The following is a 15,774-nucleotide window of genomic DNA, read 5'->3' as shown; positions in this document are numbered from 1 at the left end:
TGGGTCACAGCTTGTGTGAATCTCTTTCTGGGGGAATATTTAGCTGTTCCAGGAGTCTGAGCTGGAACTCTTGTCTCTTGCAGGCACAAGGGAGTCAGCATTTGTGTATGCCCTTTCTGCTGCTGCCATCAGCCACACCATTGCCAGAGCCTGCACCACCGGGGACCTCCCTGGCTGTTCCTGTGGTCCCATCCCAGGTGAGACACCTGGACCTGGGTATCGATGGGGAGGATGTGCAGACAACCTCAACTATGGTCTTATCATGGGGTCCAAATTTTCAGATGCTCCCATGAAGATGAAAAAATCAGGATCACAAGCCAATAAACTGATGCATCTGCACAACAGTGAAGTAGGGAGACAGGTAACAAATCCACGAGAGTTACTGTACTTGTACAATCATCTGTAGTGGTCGGTCGCTCTGTGAGGTTCAGTGTCTCTTATCAGCTACTGAAGGGAGCAGGTTTCCTTCCAGGTTGCTCTGAACTCCTTTGGGAGTCAGGCTGGGACTCAGGAGGTCCTGAATGCTTTTTCTCAGCCCTATGTAACTGTGGGTGGGATGTCCCATTGCCACCCTTTCTTTCCACAGCCAAGGATGGCTCTGGCTTGCTTATCCCGTTGTGCTCTGCCAAGGGCGTTGCGCAGGGGAAGCGCTGCGTAAGCGTGGAGGATTATCATCTCCCAGGCTCATCCAGCAGCAGCTGCCTCCCAGCCACCCCTGCAGCCAGGAAACCTCGGGTTTTTTCCTCAATAAACTGCTTCACTAGTGATTATCCCCATATCTGGCAGAAGCTGCTTTTTAACAGCTTGCATCCAGCGGAGGGATAACACTTACCATGTGCAGCCCTCAGTGTGAGCCGAGGTGCAAATCCCCATCCCAGCTGGAGAAACGGGTGAGGGATTGTAAAGCTGAGTCCTGCACCCACCTCTGGGGCTGCAGCAGTTCCCCAGGCTGGTCCTACCACGCTGCTTGGTCATTCTGGCTCTGTATGTGATGATAAAACGTAGAGCACGTTGAGCTTGTTGGCAGCTTAATGTGTAGCTACAGGCTGCAGTCACCTTTGCAGAGCACAACCATGCTGAACTTGCCTCTCCTAGGTGTTTTTCTCTACCATTCTCACTCTGTTTTACTCATTTTAGTAACGTCTTGAGTTTCTGTTTCAACTGCAATGGGCAATTTTTCGTTTGGGACGCAGTGTTGCCATGGCTGGTGCATTCACCCCTTGCTGGCAGCATCCTGCCATGTCCCACAATAATGAAGCTAGTGCAGAACCAAAGTAAAAGGCTCTTTCAGCCCTATGGCCAGCAGAAAGGCAGGGTGAGGGTGCCCTGAATTCATCAGAGCCTCGACAGATCTCTGCTACCCAAAGCGGCTGAGGGCAGAAATGGATGTTAATGATCTGTTTATAGATTGCTTTGATTTCCAGCTCTTTAGGGATCTAGAGGGTGGAAATGCAACCCCACATAGATATCTGAGCAAAATTCCAAACACCCTTCTGTTTGCTGCCCTTGGTGAAAGTAGTCCTGGGCTGATAGTGATCACCAAGGAGCTGTGGGATCTCATTCCCTTTGCACAGTAGCTCCTCTAGAGTGACTGTGCAGAAATCAGAGCAGCAGTCCTATTCTATAGCAACCCCTGCTAAGCAAACACCTCCTTTAGCAAGCTTGTGGGATGTTTGGAGGGAAGAGAAGGGCATTTCCTAACTCCTGCATTCCTTTTTTGCAGGTCTTGAAAGCCTCTCTCGAAATGAAATGTAAGTGCCATGGAGTTTCTGGGTCATGCTCTATCAAGACCTGTTGGAAAGGCCTTCAAGAGCTGCGAGACATTGCATTGGACCTCAAAAACAAGTATTTATCAGCCACCAAGGTCGTTCACAGGCCTATGGGCACACGCAAATACCTCGTGCCAAAGGATATTGATATCAGGCCGGTTAAGGAGACAGAGCTGATTTACCTCCAGAGCTCGCCCGATTTCTGCATGAAGAACGAAAAAGTGGGGTCACACGGGACCCAGGACAGGTGAGGGTTTCTGCAGTGAGTGCTGAGTGCACTCTGAGCCCCAAGGAGGCCAAAGGGAAGCAGGAAACATGTACGAATAACAGGCAAATAACTGGGGAGGCAGCACATGTGTGCAGGACATCTCTAACATAAGGTATGGGCTGCAGATGCTTAAGGCTATTAGCGGTGTCTGAGGCCAAGACAGGGCTGCAGACACCATTTCCATTACACAGGCAGGCATAGAATGTATTTTGAAGTCCCCCAGGCAGCTCAGCTCTGCAGGAGCTTGTAATGATCAAACAGCAGCTTTATACTGCGTTGAGGCTCCCTGAGTCGTTTCTTGCAGTCACTGCTGATGTGACGAGTTGTTACTCTGCTTTAGGGCTCCTCTAAGTGGGAACAGTGCTCTCAGGCAGCCTTAAAGAAGCCCTTAAAACTGCAAGGTTGAATTTTTAGGATTTTTCTTCCACTGAACTTCAAAAATCCCTGTCTGTTTGCATTGGTCATGCCTCTGCAGAGAAATTTCTTTCTCCCAGTAATATTAGTGATTTAAGGTCACCATTCTGAGCCTCTACTGGGCACAATGCTGTCCCCTTTCACAGGCCTGTCTCTTCCCATCATCTATTTTATTTGCCTCCAAGATAAGTCAATTCCCCTTTTTGCTAGCCTGAACACCTCTAGAACCTTTGACAGCCAAATAATTACGTATCTCTAGAATTTTGCAGCATTTCCAAGCCTTTTAGTAAGTGGCTGCAATGACAGGGTTTCAGGCTGTCTCATTATTTGCTCTCTGCTGGCTTGACTGTCTTGAGGTAGTTCTTATAATTGTTCTCTGTGTTATTTTGTGGTGGAGACCTGGTTGAGTTTGCAAAGTGCATGCACGTGTGCTTGTATGGGGTGTCTTCATTTCAATTCTTGTTGGCCATAGAGGTCTTTGGATCACTTTGATTCATGAGAGGGAAGATTGTGCTGTAATGGAAATGAAGGATATCACTCAAATGCAGAAAAGATATTCACAGAATCAGAGGATCATTTTGGTTGGAAAAGACCTTTAAGCTCATTGAGTCCAACCCCTCCCCTCACACTGCCAAGCCCATCACTAACCCCTGGCCCTCAGCACCTCAGCCCCACGGCTTTGGGATCCCTCCAGGGCTGGGCACTCCCCCAGCTCCCTGGGCAGCCTGGCACAGGGGCTGACACCCCTCTCAGGGAAACAGTTCTGCCTCAGCTCCAATCTCAACCTCCCCTGGGCCAACTCCAGCCCCTTTCCTCTCGGCCTGGCGCTTGGCATTGGGGAGCAAAGATGGCCGCCCCTTCCTGCCTCAGCCTCCTGGCAGGGAGCTGCCCAGAGCAAGGCCTCTCCTCAGCCTCCTGCTCTCAGGCCTCAACACCCTCAACACAACAACCTCTTGTGCTGTTGTTTATAGCTCAGGAGCAGAGGCTGAGCCTCCTGGCCACAGGCTGCTGTGAGGGAGTGTCAGAGAGTGCTGCTGTGTCCCCTCAGGCTCCTCTTCTCCAGGCTCAACACCCCCATTCCCTCAGCCCCTCCCCAGCCCCTTGTGCTCCAGTCCCTTCCCCAGCTCTGCTGCCTGGCTCTGGACACTCAAAAGGATTCTTTGCACATCTTTGATCTGTACAGAGTATTTGATGAGGGAACTTCAGAAGATATCCTTTGGCAACCATTTAAATTGGAACCACAACTCTGTAGACAATACATGAGCATTAACCTGCTGGAGCTGACCAGGAGGGGAAGTCAGTTCAGCGAGACAAGGATGTCCTTTTTGTTCACTGATGTTTTGTGGCAGTTACAGTTTCATATTCTCCAAAACCAATGTCTGGACTGCTCTACAACAGCACTTATCTGGCAGTTTTGTGGTGGGAACACCAGCCTGATCTCCATTTCCATCCCAGTGGTGATGCAGTAATTAGCAAGTGAAGATGTTTATGAGTTAGAATCACAGAATCATAGAATGGTAGGGTTGGAAGGGACCTTTAGAGATCATCCAGTCCAACCCCCCTACAGAAGCAGGGTCACCTAGTTACTGAGGATTGTAAGGAAAAAGTCAGTGTTGAAGCTGGTTTCTGAGGGAAAATATCAGTTGATGTTTTTTTGTGGATTTGTACAGATTTTGCTAAATTTGTGTCTTGAGAAAGACCTCTTTGTTGTGCCACTCTGTTTTGCAATGAAAGACATTTCTGCAGGTTATTTGGAAATTAGCTTTATAGGAGGTGCTTGAAATCAACAGGTTGTGTCAAAGGCAAACTGAAACCCAGGACAGATTTGCCAAGTAAAACATTTTCCATGAGCTGCAATCCTTTCAAGGGGGAGGCAGGCGTGCCTTCTTCTTCATCTAATTTAATTTTACACCAGGTTTTGCTTCTCTATCCCATCTAGGGATGAAGAAATATGTCAAGGTCTTGAAGGATTTCTTTTTTTCTCCTTCTGAGGATAGGAAAATGTGTATTGCAGGCGTCTGTTTATCCCGAGCTGGGCGACAGCAGTGATTGTGAGGCTGCCAGGCCAGGGTCCACAGGAAGTGAGATTGAGTGAGGATTTAGAAGAACAAGATATTAAGGCAGGAGGGGATGACTTTCAAAAGAAACCTGTCAAGAAATGCTCCTTCTTCTTACATGTGTGAGATGGTGATGGCTGTGGGAAGGGAGGAGATAGTCCCATGTTGAGCCGCAGGCATCTCTTAGGCCAAGTTTGAAGGTCGTGTGTAGTTACACTCATTTTCATCACAATCCATCTGCCAGCTCTTGAGAAGGTGCCTGGTGTCTCAAAACTGGCACATGGAACACAAGCTATAGCAGCCTCTTCTCTGCATTAAATCAGCAGAGGAAAAGTCATTGTAAAATGCACACGATTTGTTTGCAGATCCATCCCTCCTTCCCAAGGGGAGCAGGGAAAAACAGGGGAGCTTCCCTAACCTTCTCCTCCTATGGATGCCTTTTTTCCTTCTCAACTTTTCTCTCATGCAAAAGTCACCTAAATCTATTTTAAAGGCAGTGGCTCTGTTCCAGCCGGACTTGGAGCTGCAGAGATAGGGTCTAATGACAGGGATGAGGGAGAAGGAGCACAAAAGCCACGCTGTTAGAGAGGGCAAGGGAGAATGTGGTTCGTGCTTACTCTGCAAAGATGTAAAAACGCTTGCATGGAAATAGCCCAAACAGGTTTTGATTTTATAAGTAAAATCCCTGAGGCACCTTCACATTTTATCCTTGAGCACATCAACATTTTCCTGGGGGGAGTTCCTGCTGTTTCCTATTAGGTTAATTTTTAAAGGAGGCTTTCATGGTAAATTGAATAGAAAAGGGATTTTTAGTGGTGGTCCCTCAACTGGTTGTCTCCTTTCACTCCTTACCTATTCCCTCTTTGGCCTTTTTTCTGGCCATGAACATGGAGCAAGGGGTGTAACAAGGCAGACCCCTATCAGTATCATCCAGGAGGCTTGGGGCTGAGCATTTCCAGCATCTTTCCAGCCCCCTCTTTCTGCCTCCAAAGGGTTACACAATCCATTAACAACTGCTTTCCCTGTTATTGGAGTAAAAAAAAATCACACTGCTGCATTTTTTGTTGCATTAGGTGAGTAGCTTTGCATGATAGGGAGAAAAAGTCTCTTTCTCTGGAGACATTCCAAACCCAGCTGGACGAGTTCCTGTGTGACCTACTCTAGATGGTCCTGCTCTGGCAGGGGGGTTGCACTGGATGAGCTTTTGAGGTCCCTTCCAACCCTTAAGATTCTGTGAAAAAGTCCTTTCCGTCCCTCCCTCTCCACCAGGTCTGGTGCTTGCTCAGAAGCAGGCCAGAGGTAGATGGCTAAGTTGCAACACCTTGGATGTATCTGGTTTCAGTGTAAGCTGTAGAGAACAATCCTGCACTGGCAGGTGAGTGTAAAGGGATCATCTAATCGGTGGCTTCCATCTCTCTAATTATCCCCCCACATTATGCAAACTTACTGTGTGTTTTTTCAGGCAGAAAAGGGAATTGAGTTACTTTGTAATGGAACCACGTGAAAATCCGCTTGGAAAACGTGCCCCCGGTCACTCAGACGCCTTTCAGGGCTCTTTGCTAGAAGAAATCCTTTGATTTGAAATCCTTCTTCAGAACAAGCCTGAAATGTTTTCTAAGACACCTTGGCCTTTCTTAGTGTCTTGAAATCAGAAATGGTTTGGGGACCTGCATACTTCCGAGCGCTTGGGGTGTCCCCAGATTTCAAAGCCACGGAGTTGAACCCAAACCTGAGATTCTGAAGCCTCTTTGAAGTGCTGAAGATCTGATTAAGGAGTTGAGTTTTGCAACCAAGGCTCCTGCAAACAGGCTTGTTGCAACCTCAGCCTTCATCGACTCCAGACAAGCTCCATGTGATTATAGGTCACCATTACACTTTCATAGCCAGTAAAAAAAACCAGTCTGGAGGGAAAAATCTGAGGCAGTTGATCTGTGGAGCAGCAAGTGCATTGTACAACTTCCAGTACAAAGTATTAACCACTGGGAAAAAATGTTTGTATCCCTGTTTCAGAGCTTTCTTGGACCAAGGCACCCTATAGCTCATCTTTTAACAAGGTAGTTCAGTTTGTCCTGCCTGCAAAATTCATTATCAGCTTTGAGTAAATGAAAAATAACAGCAGATCCTAAAATTGAAACCTCTTTTTTGTGGGAAAAGGAGCAAAAGTATTAACCTGCTTTATCAGTAGGGTGCAATGGATCATATTTCAAAGGCTGTTCAAGGTCCCTTAAGGAATTCAAGGAAAGGGAAATTCTGCCATGCATGTGAAAGCCTCCAGCCCCTGAAGCCTTGCAGAGATAACTGAGCTGTTTATTGCTGATCTATCCCAGGGAGCTCTTAAAGCCAAGCAAATGCTGCTCCCTCCCTGCTGAAGATGGGAAGGAGCTCTTAGGCTGCAGAAATAGGGCTGTGATGTTGTGCTGCAGTTCAGGGAAGGCTGATTTTCCACCTCTCCGTGGCTGACTCACACTGGTAAAGAACGTGGCCATCCTTCGGTGGCTGGTCCCTGCTCCTCATGTATTCTTTATTTTCTGATATAAAACAGTAGTCTTAGACATCTCCCAAGGTGTCTTAGGCCGGTACATTTATTTGGATAGAAACATCAGGAAAGGCTGTGGGACTGGGGCTGTTCAGCCTGGAGAAGCCTGAGCTCAGGGGTACCTCAGCAATGCTCAGAAATCCCTCCAAGGTGGATGTGGAGAGGCTGGGGCCAGTGTTTCTTGTGTGGTGCCCAGTGGCAGGACAAGGGGCAGAGGCTGGAACACAGCAAGTGCCCCTGGCCCAGGAGGAGCAAGTCCTTTGGTGCTGAGGGGAGGGAGCCCTGGCCCAGGCTGCCCAGGGAGGGTGTGGAGGCTCCTTCTCAGGAGGTTTCCAACCCCAGCTGGACACGTTCCTGTGCTCCCTGAGCCAGGGGCAGCTGCTGGAGCAGGGACTGGGGCTGCAACAGCTCTGCAGGGTCCTTCCAACCCCAGCATTCAGAGATTCTGTGAACATACACAAAGTTAGGTCAGGATGCATCTGCACCTCGGTAGTAGCTGCAAAGACTTGATGGCTGGTGGCTACCTCCTTGGCATCTTGGTGGTCCTGACAGCAGGGCTGACCAAATGCCACAAAGGTGAGGTGATTTTCAGGGTTCAGTGGCTGCCCAAGACACCACTTGTTTCCTGCTGCCTCAAAAATATGCTGTGTATTGTGTGATTATGTGGGCAATGACATTTCTTAGCAGAAGCTCTCTCATAACACTGGTCGTTTTGAGTAGACGACAGCATTTGGTGTTTGTTTTTTGTTACAGCCTCTTACAGTTTCTGTCACTCAGTGAGGGCACCAGGAGCTATTTGATGAACTTTAGCTTTGAGTAGGTTATAATGTATGTGATGATGTGATTTTTGGAGCTGTTGTCAGGTGTGCCACCCCTTTTTTTCTCGTGGGATCCAACAAATTATGAATAACAAATAGCAAATAATTCTTCTGTGAGTCTTCCAGAAGTTTAAACTGGAGGAGCCTCAGGGAAATGGTAGATTTCTGTTCCTACAGTGTTATTTCTACTTTCCCATGGCAATGTGCTCATATCTGGTGCCCATTTTGGTAGCTGGGCCAGCAGTGCTTTTTGGGAGGCTTTTTCTCAGTTAATCCCTGTAGATATTTGAATCCTTCCCACTTCAAGAGACTTGGATTTGAACATAAACATTCTTGAACAGATTTGTTGAAAGAGTAATTTCACACAGTAAAATTGCAGTGGAAAGTTAATTCATAGAATCATAGAATAGTGGGGGTTGGAAGGGACCTTTAGAGATCATCCAGTCCAACCCCCCTGTAGAAGCAGGTCCAGCTTGCAGCAATCTCTCCTAAACATATTTAGTCCAGTCTGCATCAAAGCAGCATTGGATTGAGGGAATATGATGTCTGGGAAGGACTTTACATTGAGCCTGATCTTTATAGGAGCAAGACTGAACTGAGACCACCTAGGCTGTTACAGAAGGTGTTTACTCTGGTCTTAAAAACAATTTCCCAAACAATCTGTTCCAGGGTTTTATTATCCTCAGAGTTATGTTTGTTCTTCATCTGAATTCAAACGAGTCAGAAACTGAAACAGAACTTTCTTGTCCTCTTCCCTCAGCATGTAAAGAACGTTTCTTCTCTCTCCTTTTTGCAATAATCTTTTATAGATGGGTTAAGCCACCTCTTCTTACAAACTGCTCTAAATCAGTTCCTTCATCCTTTTCTACTTTTTGAACCGTTCCTCTGACTCTCCTGGGAACATTCCCACATTTGTCTGGATCCTTCTCAAAGCGTGTTGCTTACTTTGCATTTTAATCCGCTCTCACAACATGCTCTCAGCTCCCTTTGCCTCCAGCTTCATCCAGAAAGTTTTAAGCTCTCTCTCTATTCCTCATTAATGAAAATACAGGCTGGTTCCAGGATCTCCCTTGACATCTCCTTGCTGACATGTACTATTGATAACTCTTTCTTGCAGTTGTTTAGTGTCAGTCTCTAGTCGTTCCTGGTGGATGAGAAAGCAATTTGCTGCCTTCAAGATCTTATATGAAGCTGTGCACTTTGATATGGATTTTTAGCAATGATGTCCATTGTGTAACTTACCTCCTGGGGAATTTGAATGCTTTTTCACTTTCCTTCCTTTTATATACTGCTGTATGACATGACATTAGCAGAGCAAGAGGCACTAAAGAAAGGAATAGGGATTTGGTTTGAAACAGGAAAAAGAAATGACTCCTTTACATAGCAGCACTGTCATCTGGGACTTGTGATTGCTGGAGTTCATGGAGGCAGATGGTTTCCCTGAGGTCAGAAAGGGATGAGACATGCACGCAGCCGAGCTGCCCTCACAGGGATACTGAGATGTCTAGGCAGAAACATACCTTCTATCATCCCTAATGCAACAGCCCAGGTGCTGGTGGTGTATGAGGAAAAGGACTACAGAAAAGGGCCAGATTTATGTTTTCCTCCCTGAGCTGTGTCTTCCACAGCCACTGGGAGATGTCCTGAGCCAGGCAGGCAATTGCTGTGACCCAGAATGACTTTTTTTATGTACTCAAAAGCAGCTTCCACTTATCAATAGCACCAATGGAGTGAGGTCTCAGTGGACATCTGGCTCATCCCTGTCACCATCTATCGTTATTGTGGGTCACAGAGTACAGTTGCCTTCTGTTTGGCTCTCACATGTCAGCTGGGCAACCAAAACAAATCTGTCCTCATATCTGCTAATGGGACACAAGTGAACTGGGATCCACAGTGAAATTGTGACATTTCCCAACAGCTTTTCAAAATGAAATCCCCCCTGGAGGTAACTGTGAGATGCTTTGGCTTCTCCATCTGGGAGAAGACTCTTAGAAGTGCTGGGATGTCCTTCACCATCTCTGCAGAGGAGCCACCTCCATGTGATGAGGCTGAAGGATGTTCTGCAAGTGAGGGCTGGAAAAGGGAGGTTTTGGACAGGCACACTGAGTGGGATTTGTCCAGTCAGCAGGGCTGACCTCCTCCCTTCTTGCACAAAGAAGGAAAAAACCAGCACTGTGACAATGTGAAAGGCTGTTCCTGAGCCAGCACCTTGGCTGGAATTACAGCCCAAGCATTGTTTTTCATCGTTCTTCCAAGTGCTTCCAGAGGTTACGGTGTTGTGTTAAGATGCAATCGGCTGCCTTCGTATTTTCTCTCTGAGGCTCAGGAGAAGGGCATTTTCTCTGAGTTGCTGGAATCATGCTGGACCAGGCCCAAAACAAATGGGATTGAACTTAACCCATCAGCAGGGAGCCTGGTGAGACTGCAGCCCTGGGCTCTGAAAGCAGATGCTTGGGGGCAGCTTCTGTGAGTAAACTCTTAAGTGTTTAGGCTCCTTTGTCTTCCCTCACTTGTTTTTTGTCTGTATAGATACAGCTGAGAAACTACCTCTCTTTCCACTTAAAGATAAAGAAAGAGAATTCACCCAGGCCTATGCTTTAAAACAGAAAACAAAGTCTTTGGTTAGTGGCATTGTCAGGAAAGGTTTCTAGAAGAACATTTAGGTTCAGGAGGCAGTCAAAGCTTTATTTTGGCTACTCAGTCCATCCATCCAGAACGTTCCTGATCCTTTATCCACAACTGAGGAAAGCCTGGGGAGTCTTTAATAAGATTTTGGGGTTTTTTTCCCTTTCTTTATTTCAGTCTAGGTGGAATGGGGACAGCTTTGAAGAAGGGTATCTCCTAGTAGACCCACTCTCTTTTGCAAACCCAAGAGTGGGTGTAAGGAAAGAGAGATTCCAGGTCCCAACACAGCAGGTAGAAGAGTTTTGCTCTCTGTTTGAATGGGGTGAATTTGATTGTTGTGTGTTGTGTACATTTGGGGAGTGAATGTCCTCAAGAGCCAGCTGGTGCGAGAGTGGACCTGGATTCCTTTTCATGGTCATGCAGGACGTGGCATAGATGCACTGAGCATCCATCACCATGCTTCTCCAGCCTCTCCATCCTCCTTTGGTGAACCTCCAGGCACTAACTTTTCCACCCACCAGTAAAGCTGAGTAAGGTTGTCAAATACCCTCTTCTCTCCTAACGTCAGCACGCCTGCATTTGAACCTTTGCTCTGAATATTTAATGCATCTACTAATGCATTTATGAGGAGTCATTGGGAGGTTTCCTGGTTGGAGGGGCCCCAGCTCACAGGGGCAATAACAAAGCCTTTGGTTTAACATTGGGCAAACACACAGTGTGGTTGCAGACTTGGGCTTCGGTAGAGGCTTTCAAAGGTTTGTAAATATTTACACACACTCCTGAATGAGGGGGAACAGAGTTGGTTGGGGGGGTGGCTTTAAACACTGAACCTGGAGAGGAATGAGAGTCAGAAATAACAAACAGGAGGCCTGCCTGAGTCAGAAGAAAATAAAGGAAGAACAAGAACAAAATCTCAGCACCTCATTAATCCTGTAACTTCTCCTAAAACATTACCTCATGAGGAATTCCTATAAATCTCATGCATTTGTTTTCATCTGTTAATGGAGTGCTCAGCTCAAGAGTCCAACTCATGCTCCTCTCCCCTTCCCCTGCCCCAAATCATCCTTACAGTGTTTCTGTCCAAAATAGCCACGCAGAATAAGATTTAGGAGAGATGTCAGCAATTCCCTCACTCTCCAAACCTCTTTTCTTCCAGTAGTTTCAAGACTCCATGGAGTTCACAGCCCCATGGTGCTGGGTGCCTAATAAGGTCTGTTACCCTACGGCACTAGTGTGCAGTCAGACACCTGACCAAACACAAATGCTTCCTCCTTGGTCTGTCTTTACATCCCACGAGGAAACAGCCTCTCTAGAACATGGTTCATCCCATCCAAAAGTCAATGCCTGTTGCACTCTCATGGCCAGTGACCACCTTGGAGTATTTTAGGAGAAGGGGATAGCTGGGTTTTTATTGAGAATGGCTGTGAAACCACGATCAGTGCATCAATGAAAGAGATTCCCCAGCTCATGAGTTACTTCTGAAAACCTCCAGCCAGTCACCTGCAAGTGTATAAAATGGGAGAACAACACAATGGCTGACTTATCCTGACGAGTCTGGCTTTAATTAAAAGCAGAAGCAAAACAAGCAGTGCAAGCCTGTGTGATATTTGGCCACTTGTCATCCTCCTGCTGTGCTGCCTGCTCCTGGGTCAGGACTTGAGGTGTTGTAGGGGCAGCTCCCCAGCTGCTCCTGCCATGCTGGGAGACACTTTGGGGGGAAAAAGTGCAGAGTCCAGCCCTGCTAATAGCGATTGTGATATCCCTGATAGGGTCAGGGCTGGATAGTGGCTGTAACAGACTGTTTGGGGGCTTTCTCAGCCTAGGATTGTTGGAATGGAGCCTGTGCAAATACTCCGTGCCTGCAGGGTTCCTCCTCCATCCTTTTCAGGTTAGTTAGTGTTGGACAAACAGTGGTGTTTGCTCTTTAGAGTATCATCTTCTTCCATCTCCTTTCAGACAGCTCCAGAGCTTGCCTGGGAATACAGATTGCTAGGGACTATGAACTTTTGTTTTGATAGAGGTATCAGGATAGCTTTGCTTGTCTGCATGTACAGGAGCCAGGCCCTGCCTGCCCTGACTGATGGGCAGCCTGAACACCCCTGAGCCCGACCTGACAGACAGGTGCATTAAGAAGAGTGTGGGCAGCAGGTTGAGGGAGGTTCTCCTCCCCTTCTGCTCTGCCACGTCTGGGGAGGCCACATCTGCAGTGCTGTGGCCAGTGCTGGGCTCCCCAGCTCCAGAGAGACAGGGACGTGCTGGAGAGAAGCCAGTGCAGGGCTCTCAAGACACCGAGGGGATGGAACGTGTGTGTGAGGAGGAAAGGCTGCAGCCCTGGGGCTGTTCAGCCTGGGGAAGAGAAGCCTGAGCTCAGGGGCACCTCAGCAATGCTGACAAATCCCTCAAGGGTGGATGTGAGGACTCTGGGGCCAGTGTTTGTTGTGTGGTGGCCAGTGGCAGGCCAAGGGGTAATGAGGACAGGCTGGAACACAGCAAGCGCCCCTGGCCCAGGAGAGGCAAGTCCTTTGGTGCTGAGGTGAGGGAGCCCTGGCCCAGGCTGCCCAGGGAGGGTGTGGAGGCTCCTTCCTTGGAGGTCTTCAAGACCCACCTGGACACATTCCTGATCTAGGTAGGACTTGTTTCTGCAGGGGAGTTGGACTGGATGATCTCTAAAGGTCCCTTCCAACCCCCACCATTCTGTGATTGATTCTATGATTTACACTTGCTCACCACATTTCCTTTCCTCCAGGCAGTGCAACAAGACCTCCAACGGGAGCGACAGCTGCGACTTGATGTGCTGCGGCAGAGGCTACAACCCCTACATGGACAAAGTGGTGGAGAGATGCCACTGCAAGTACCACTGGTGCTGCTACGTGACCTGTAAAAAGTGTGAGAGGACTGTCGAGAGATATGTGTGCAAATGAAGAACCCTCCTCTCCCCACCCAGGAGCTGAGACACCAGCAGCACCCCACAGCACTATTCAGAGAAGAGAAAACGTTTCCCTGACTAGACGTCATTTATCTTGTAAAGACACAGACTTGAAGGAAGATGGGAGGAGGGGGGAAAAAAAGCAATCACACCAGTTGAAATAAGACCCTTAAAAAAACAACAACCACCCAGAGAAATCCATAAATGTTTTTCCCCCCCACACCAATAAAATGCTCTCTGAGAAGATAAAAACTCATTTGGCACGGCATCTTGTTCCAGAGTATTTCCTCTGGTTGCCAGTGATGTCCAGCCATCAAGTGCCTTTGTATTTTGAGAAACAAAAGTAGAAACTTTCCTAGGGGAAGAAAAGCAACTCTTGTTTGAAAATAAAGGCTCACACCTGCCTATGCCTTCTAGCACAGGTACTGAGTCTGCATTAGAACCATCCCAGAAGGAAAAAAGCTATGATTTTCCAGCAATAACTGCCTTTGTTGCCAAAGACTTAGCTTTCAGCAGGGAAGCATCCACTCCATACGGTAAAGGTGGAAAGGTTTCAGATCAACCTCCTGAAATGGACAACTCATTTTAACCTTTCTTTTATGCAGATCTGCAAATTTGAAGTCACTGCTGCTGCTGGAAAAAAAAAACCTGTCCTTGATTTGTCCAGGCTGGATTGGGTTCCAAATTCAGCCCTGCAAAAAAAAACCAAACCCCCATGGATCCTGGAAGCAGTGAGAGTAGGGTACTGTAAGAAGGATTTTATGTGGTCTATAAAGGCAGTAGTGGAGCCATGAGGATAAAACAACAAAGTGAAGTCAAAATCCAGTGGGAAAGTAGGAAGAAACCTCAGATATGGCTCTCTTTCTCTCTTCCCATTTGGGTGTGATGCCCTTAGTCATCGATGTTCTGCCCCACTAGGTCGTCATGTCCTTAGAGAAACATGCAGCTGCCTCTTTTTCCCCAACAAAACTATTGACCAAGGCCCAAGAAACTGCAGAGAATGGAGTGGAGTCCAGTCGTGGCTGTTGGGAGTGCAGCTGTGCAGGGCAGCAGCGATTCCCAACAGAACTGAGTGGGAACATGTCAGTCCTTCACCTGGCCCTGCCCTGGCACAGCAGAGAACCACTATCTGTGGCTGTACATATTGTCTTTCATCTGTGGACATACAGAAGTATTTATAAGATATAGCTCGTGCTTTCTTCTACTCCCCACATAAATATATCTACACATTATAAAGGAGCAGTAACAATAGTATGAAATAAATGCTGAAATTACTGGTGCAACAGCAGAATGTTAGATTATTATGTTTCACTCTCCTACTTGGAAAGCAACCATGATTTTCCTCCCAAGGACAAGAGAAGAGCATGGCTGGAGGCACTCGCTGGCGTGGGATAGATGAGTTCCTTTATTCCCTCTCTCCCCAGCCTCTTCATTTCGAGCAGAATTAGCCAAGATACAGTCAATGCAGCAAAACAGAGCACTTGGAGAAAGGAAGAGTCACCATTCTTGTTTTGCTTTTTATATCAGTGACCACTCTCATCGCTAAAATATCCCAGTTGCCCCCAAGGAGTCAAATAGCAAACGTGACTAATACCTCTCACGGGTAGTTCCCTCCTTGCTCCTGCCTGTGAAAGGGAGTTGCTGTACAGGGAAGGTTTTTAGCTTACATTACATTCCTTTTCTTGCTCTTCTTTTTAGCAGCAGACATCTAACTCAGTGTTGCTGTTAGGAAAGGTGATGTGGGAGATGGATATCTGCTCCAGGAGCGGGAGGCAGCAGAGCCTGTGAGGTCCTTCAGATCATTTTTGGGCACCCCATTCCCCAAACACAGACAGAAAATCCCTCCTAGACACATAGGGAAGAACAGTGCCACTTTCCTAGGGGAAATATGTCCATAACACTACAGTCTTCCTCAAAATCCCCTTTTTTCTTAGACAGCTGCTCTCTAAGAGGCCTCTGACAGGTCTCTGAGCAGCCCCGAGGAGCTGGAGGAGAAAAGCATTGCAGGCTGCAGAGCGAAATCAGACGTATCTTGTTTTTCTCAACCACTTTGCTGTAACAGGTTTGCTTTCCTTGCCTCCTTCCCTCCCCCAGCCACGAGTATGCAAAAAAAAGGGGCCTTTGGTACTTTGTCAGTGGTTTGTGTTATTGTCACCCCATAAAAGCTGGTGGACTAGAACGTTTCTACAGCACGGTGTGATGAGCGGTGGGTGTCTTTAGGCTGACATGCAGACAGGCTGGTGGCACAAGTCCCACTGCTGTCCAAAGGCAGGAGATTTGGCTTCATTTGATGTATAAAGAAATGGCCTACTTTCCTTCTTTTAAGGAATCTTATTTTCATTTCCAGTTCCTGATAAAGCC

General features: G+C 47.4%; 1 protein-coding gene across 3 annotated transcripts in view; it reads left to right on the top strand.

Moving 5' to 3' along the window:
• The window catches only part of WNT11 (Wnt family member 11), a 30,241-nt gene extending 15,545 nt beyond the window's left edge, over window positions 1-14,696 (top strand). For 2 of the 3 annotated variants that reach the window (XM_061990222.1, XM_061990229.1), the window contains exons 4-6: window positions 84-361; window positions 1,724-2,016; window positions 13,234-14,696. In XM_061990222.1, coding sequence (XP_061846206.1) covers window positions 84-361; window positions 1,724-2,016; window positions 13,234-13,408 — 746 coding nt within the window. In that variant the 3' untranslated portion in view covers window positions 13,409-14,696. The remainder of the gene's footprint in view (window positions 1-83; window positions 362-1,723; window positions 2,017-13,233) is intronic. The other variant, XM_061990239.1, reaches the window with a different exon arrangement.
• The last annotated feature ends 1,078 nt before the right edge of the window (window positions 14,697-15,774 follow it).

This window comes from Colius striatus, chromosome 1, assembly GCF_028858725.1.
Source record: "Colius striatus isolate bColStr4 chromosome 1, bColStr4.1.hap1, whole genome shotgun sequence".
Classification (NCBI taxonomy): Eukaryota; Metazoa; Chordata; class Aves; order Coliiformes; family Coliidae; genus Colius; species Colius striatus.
The sequence above is the reverse complement of the archived record's forward strand: the minus strand, read 5'-3'. Positions and strand labels throughout refer to the sequence as shown.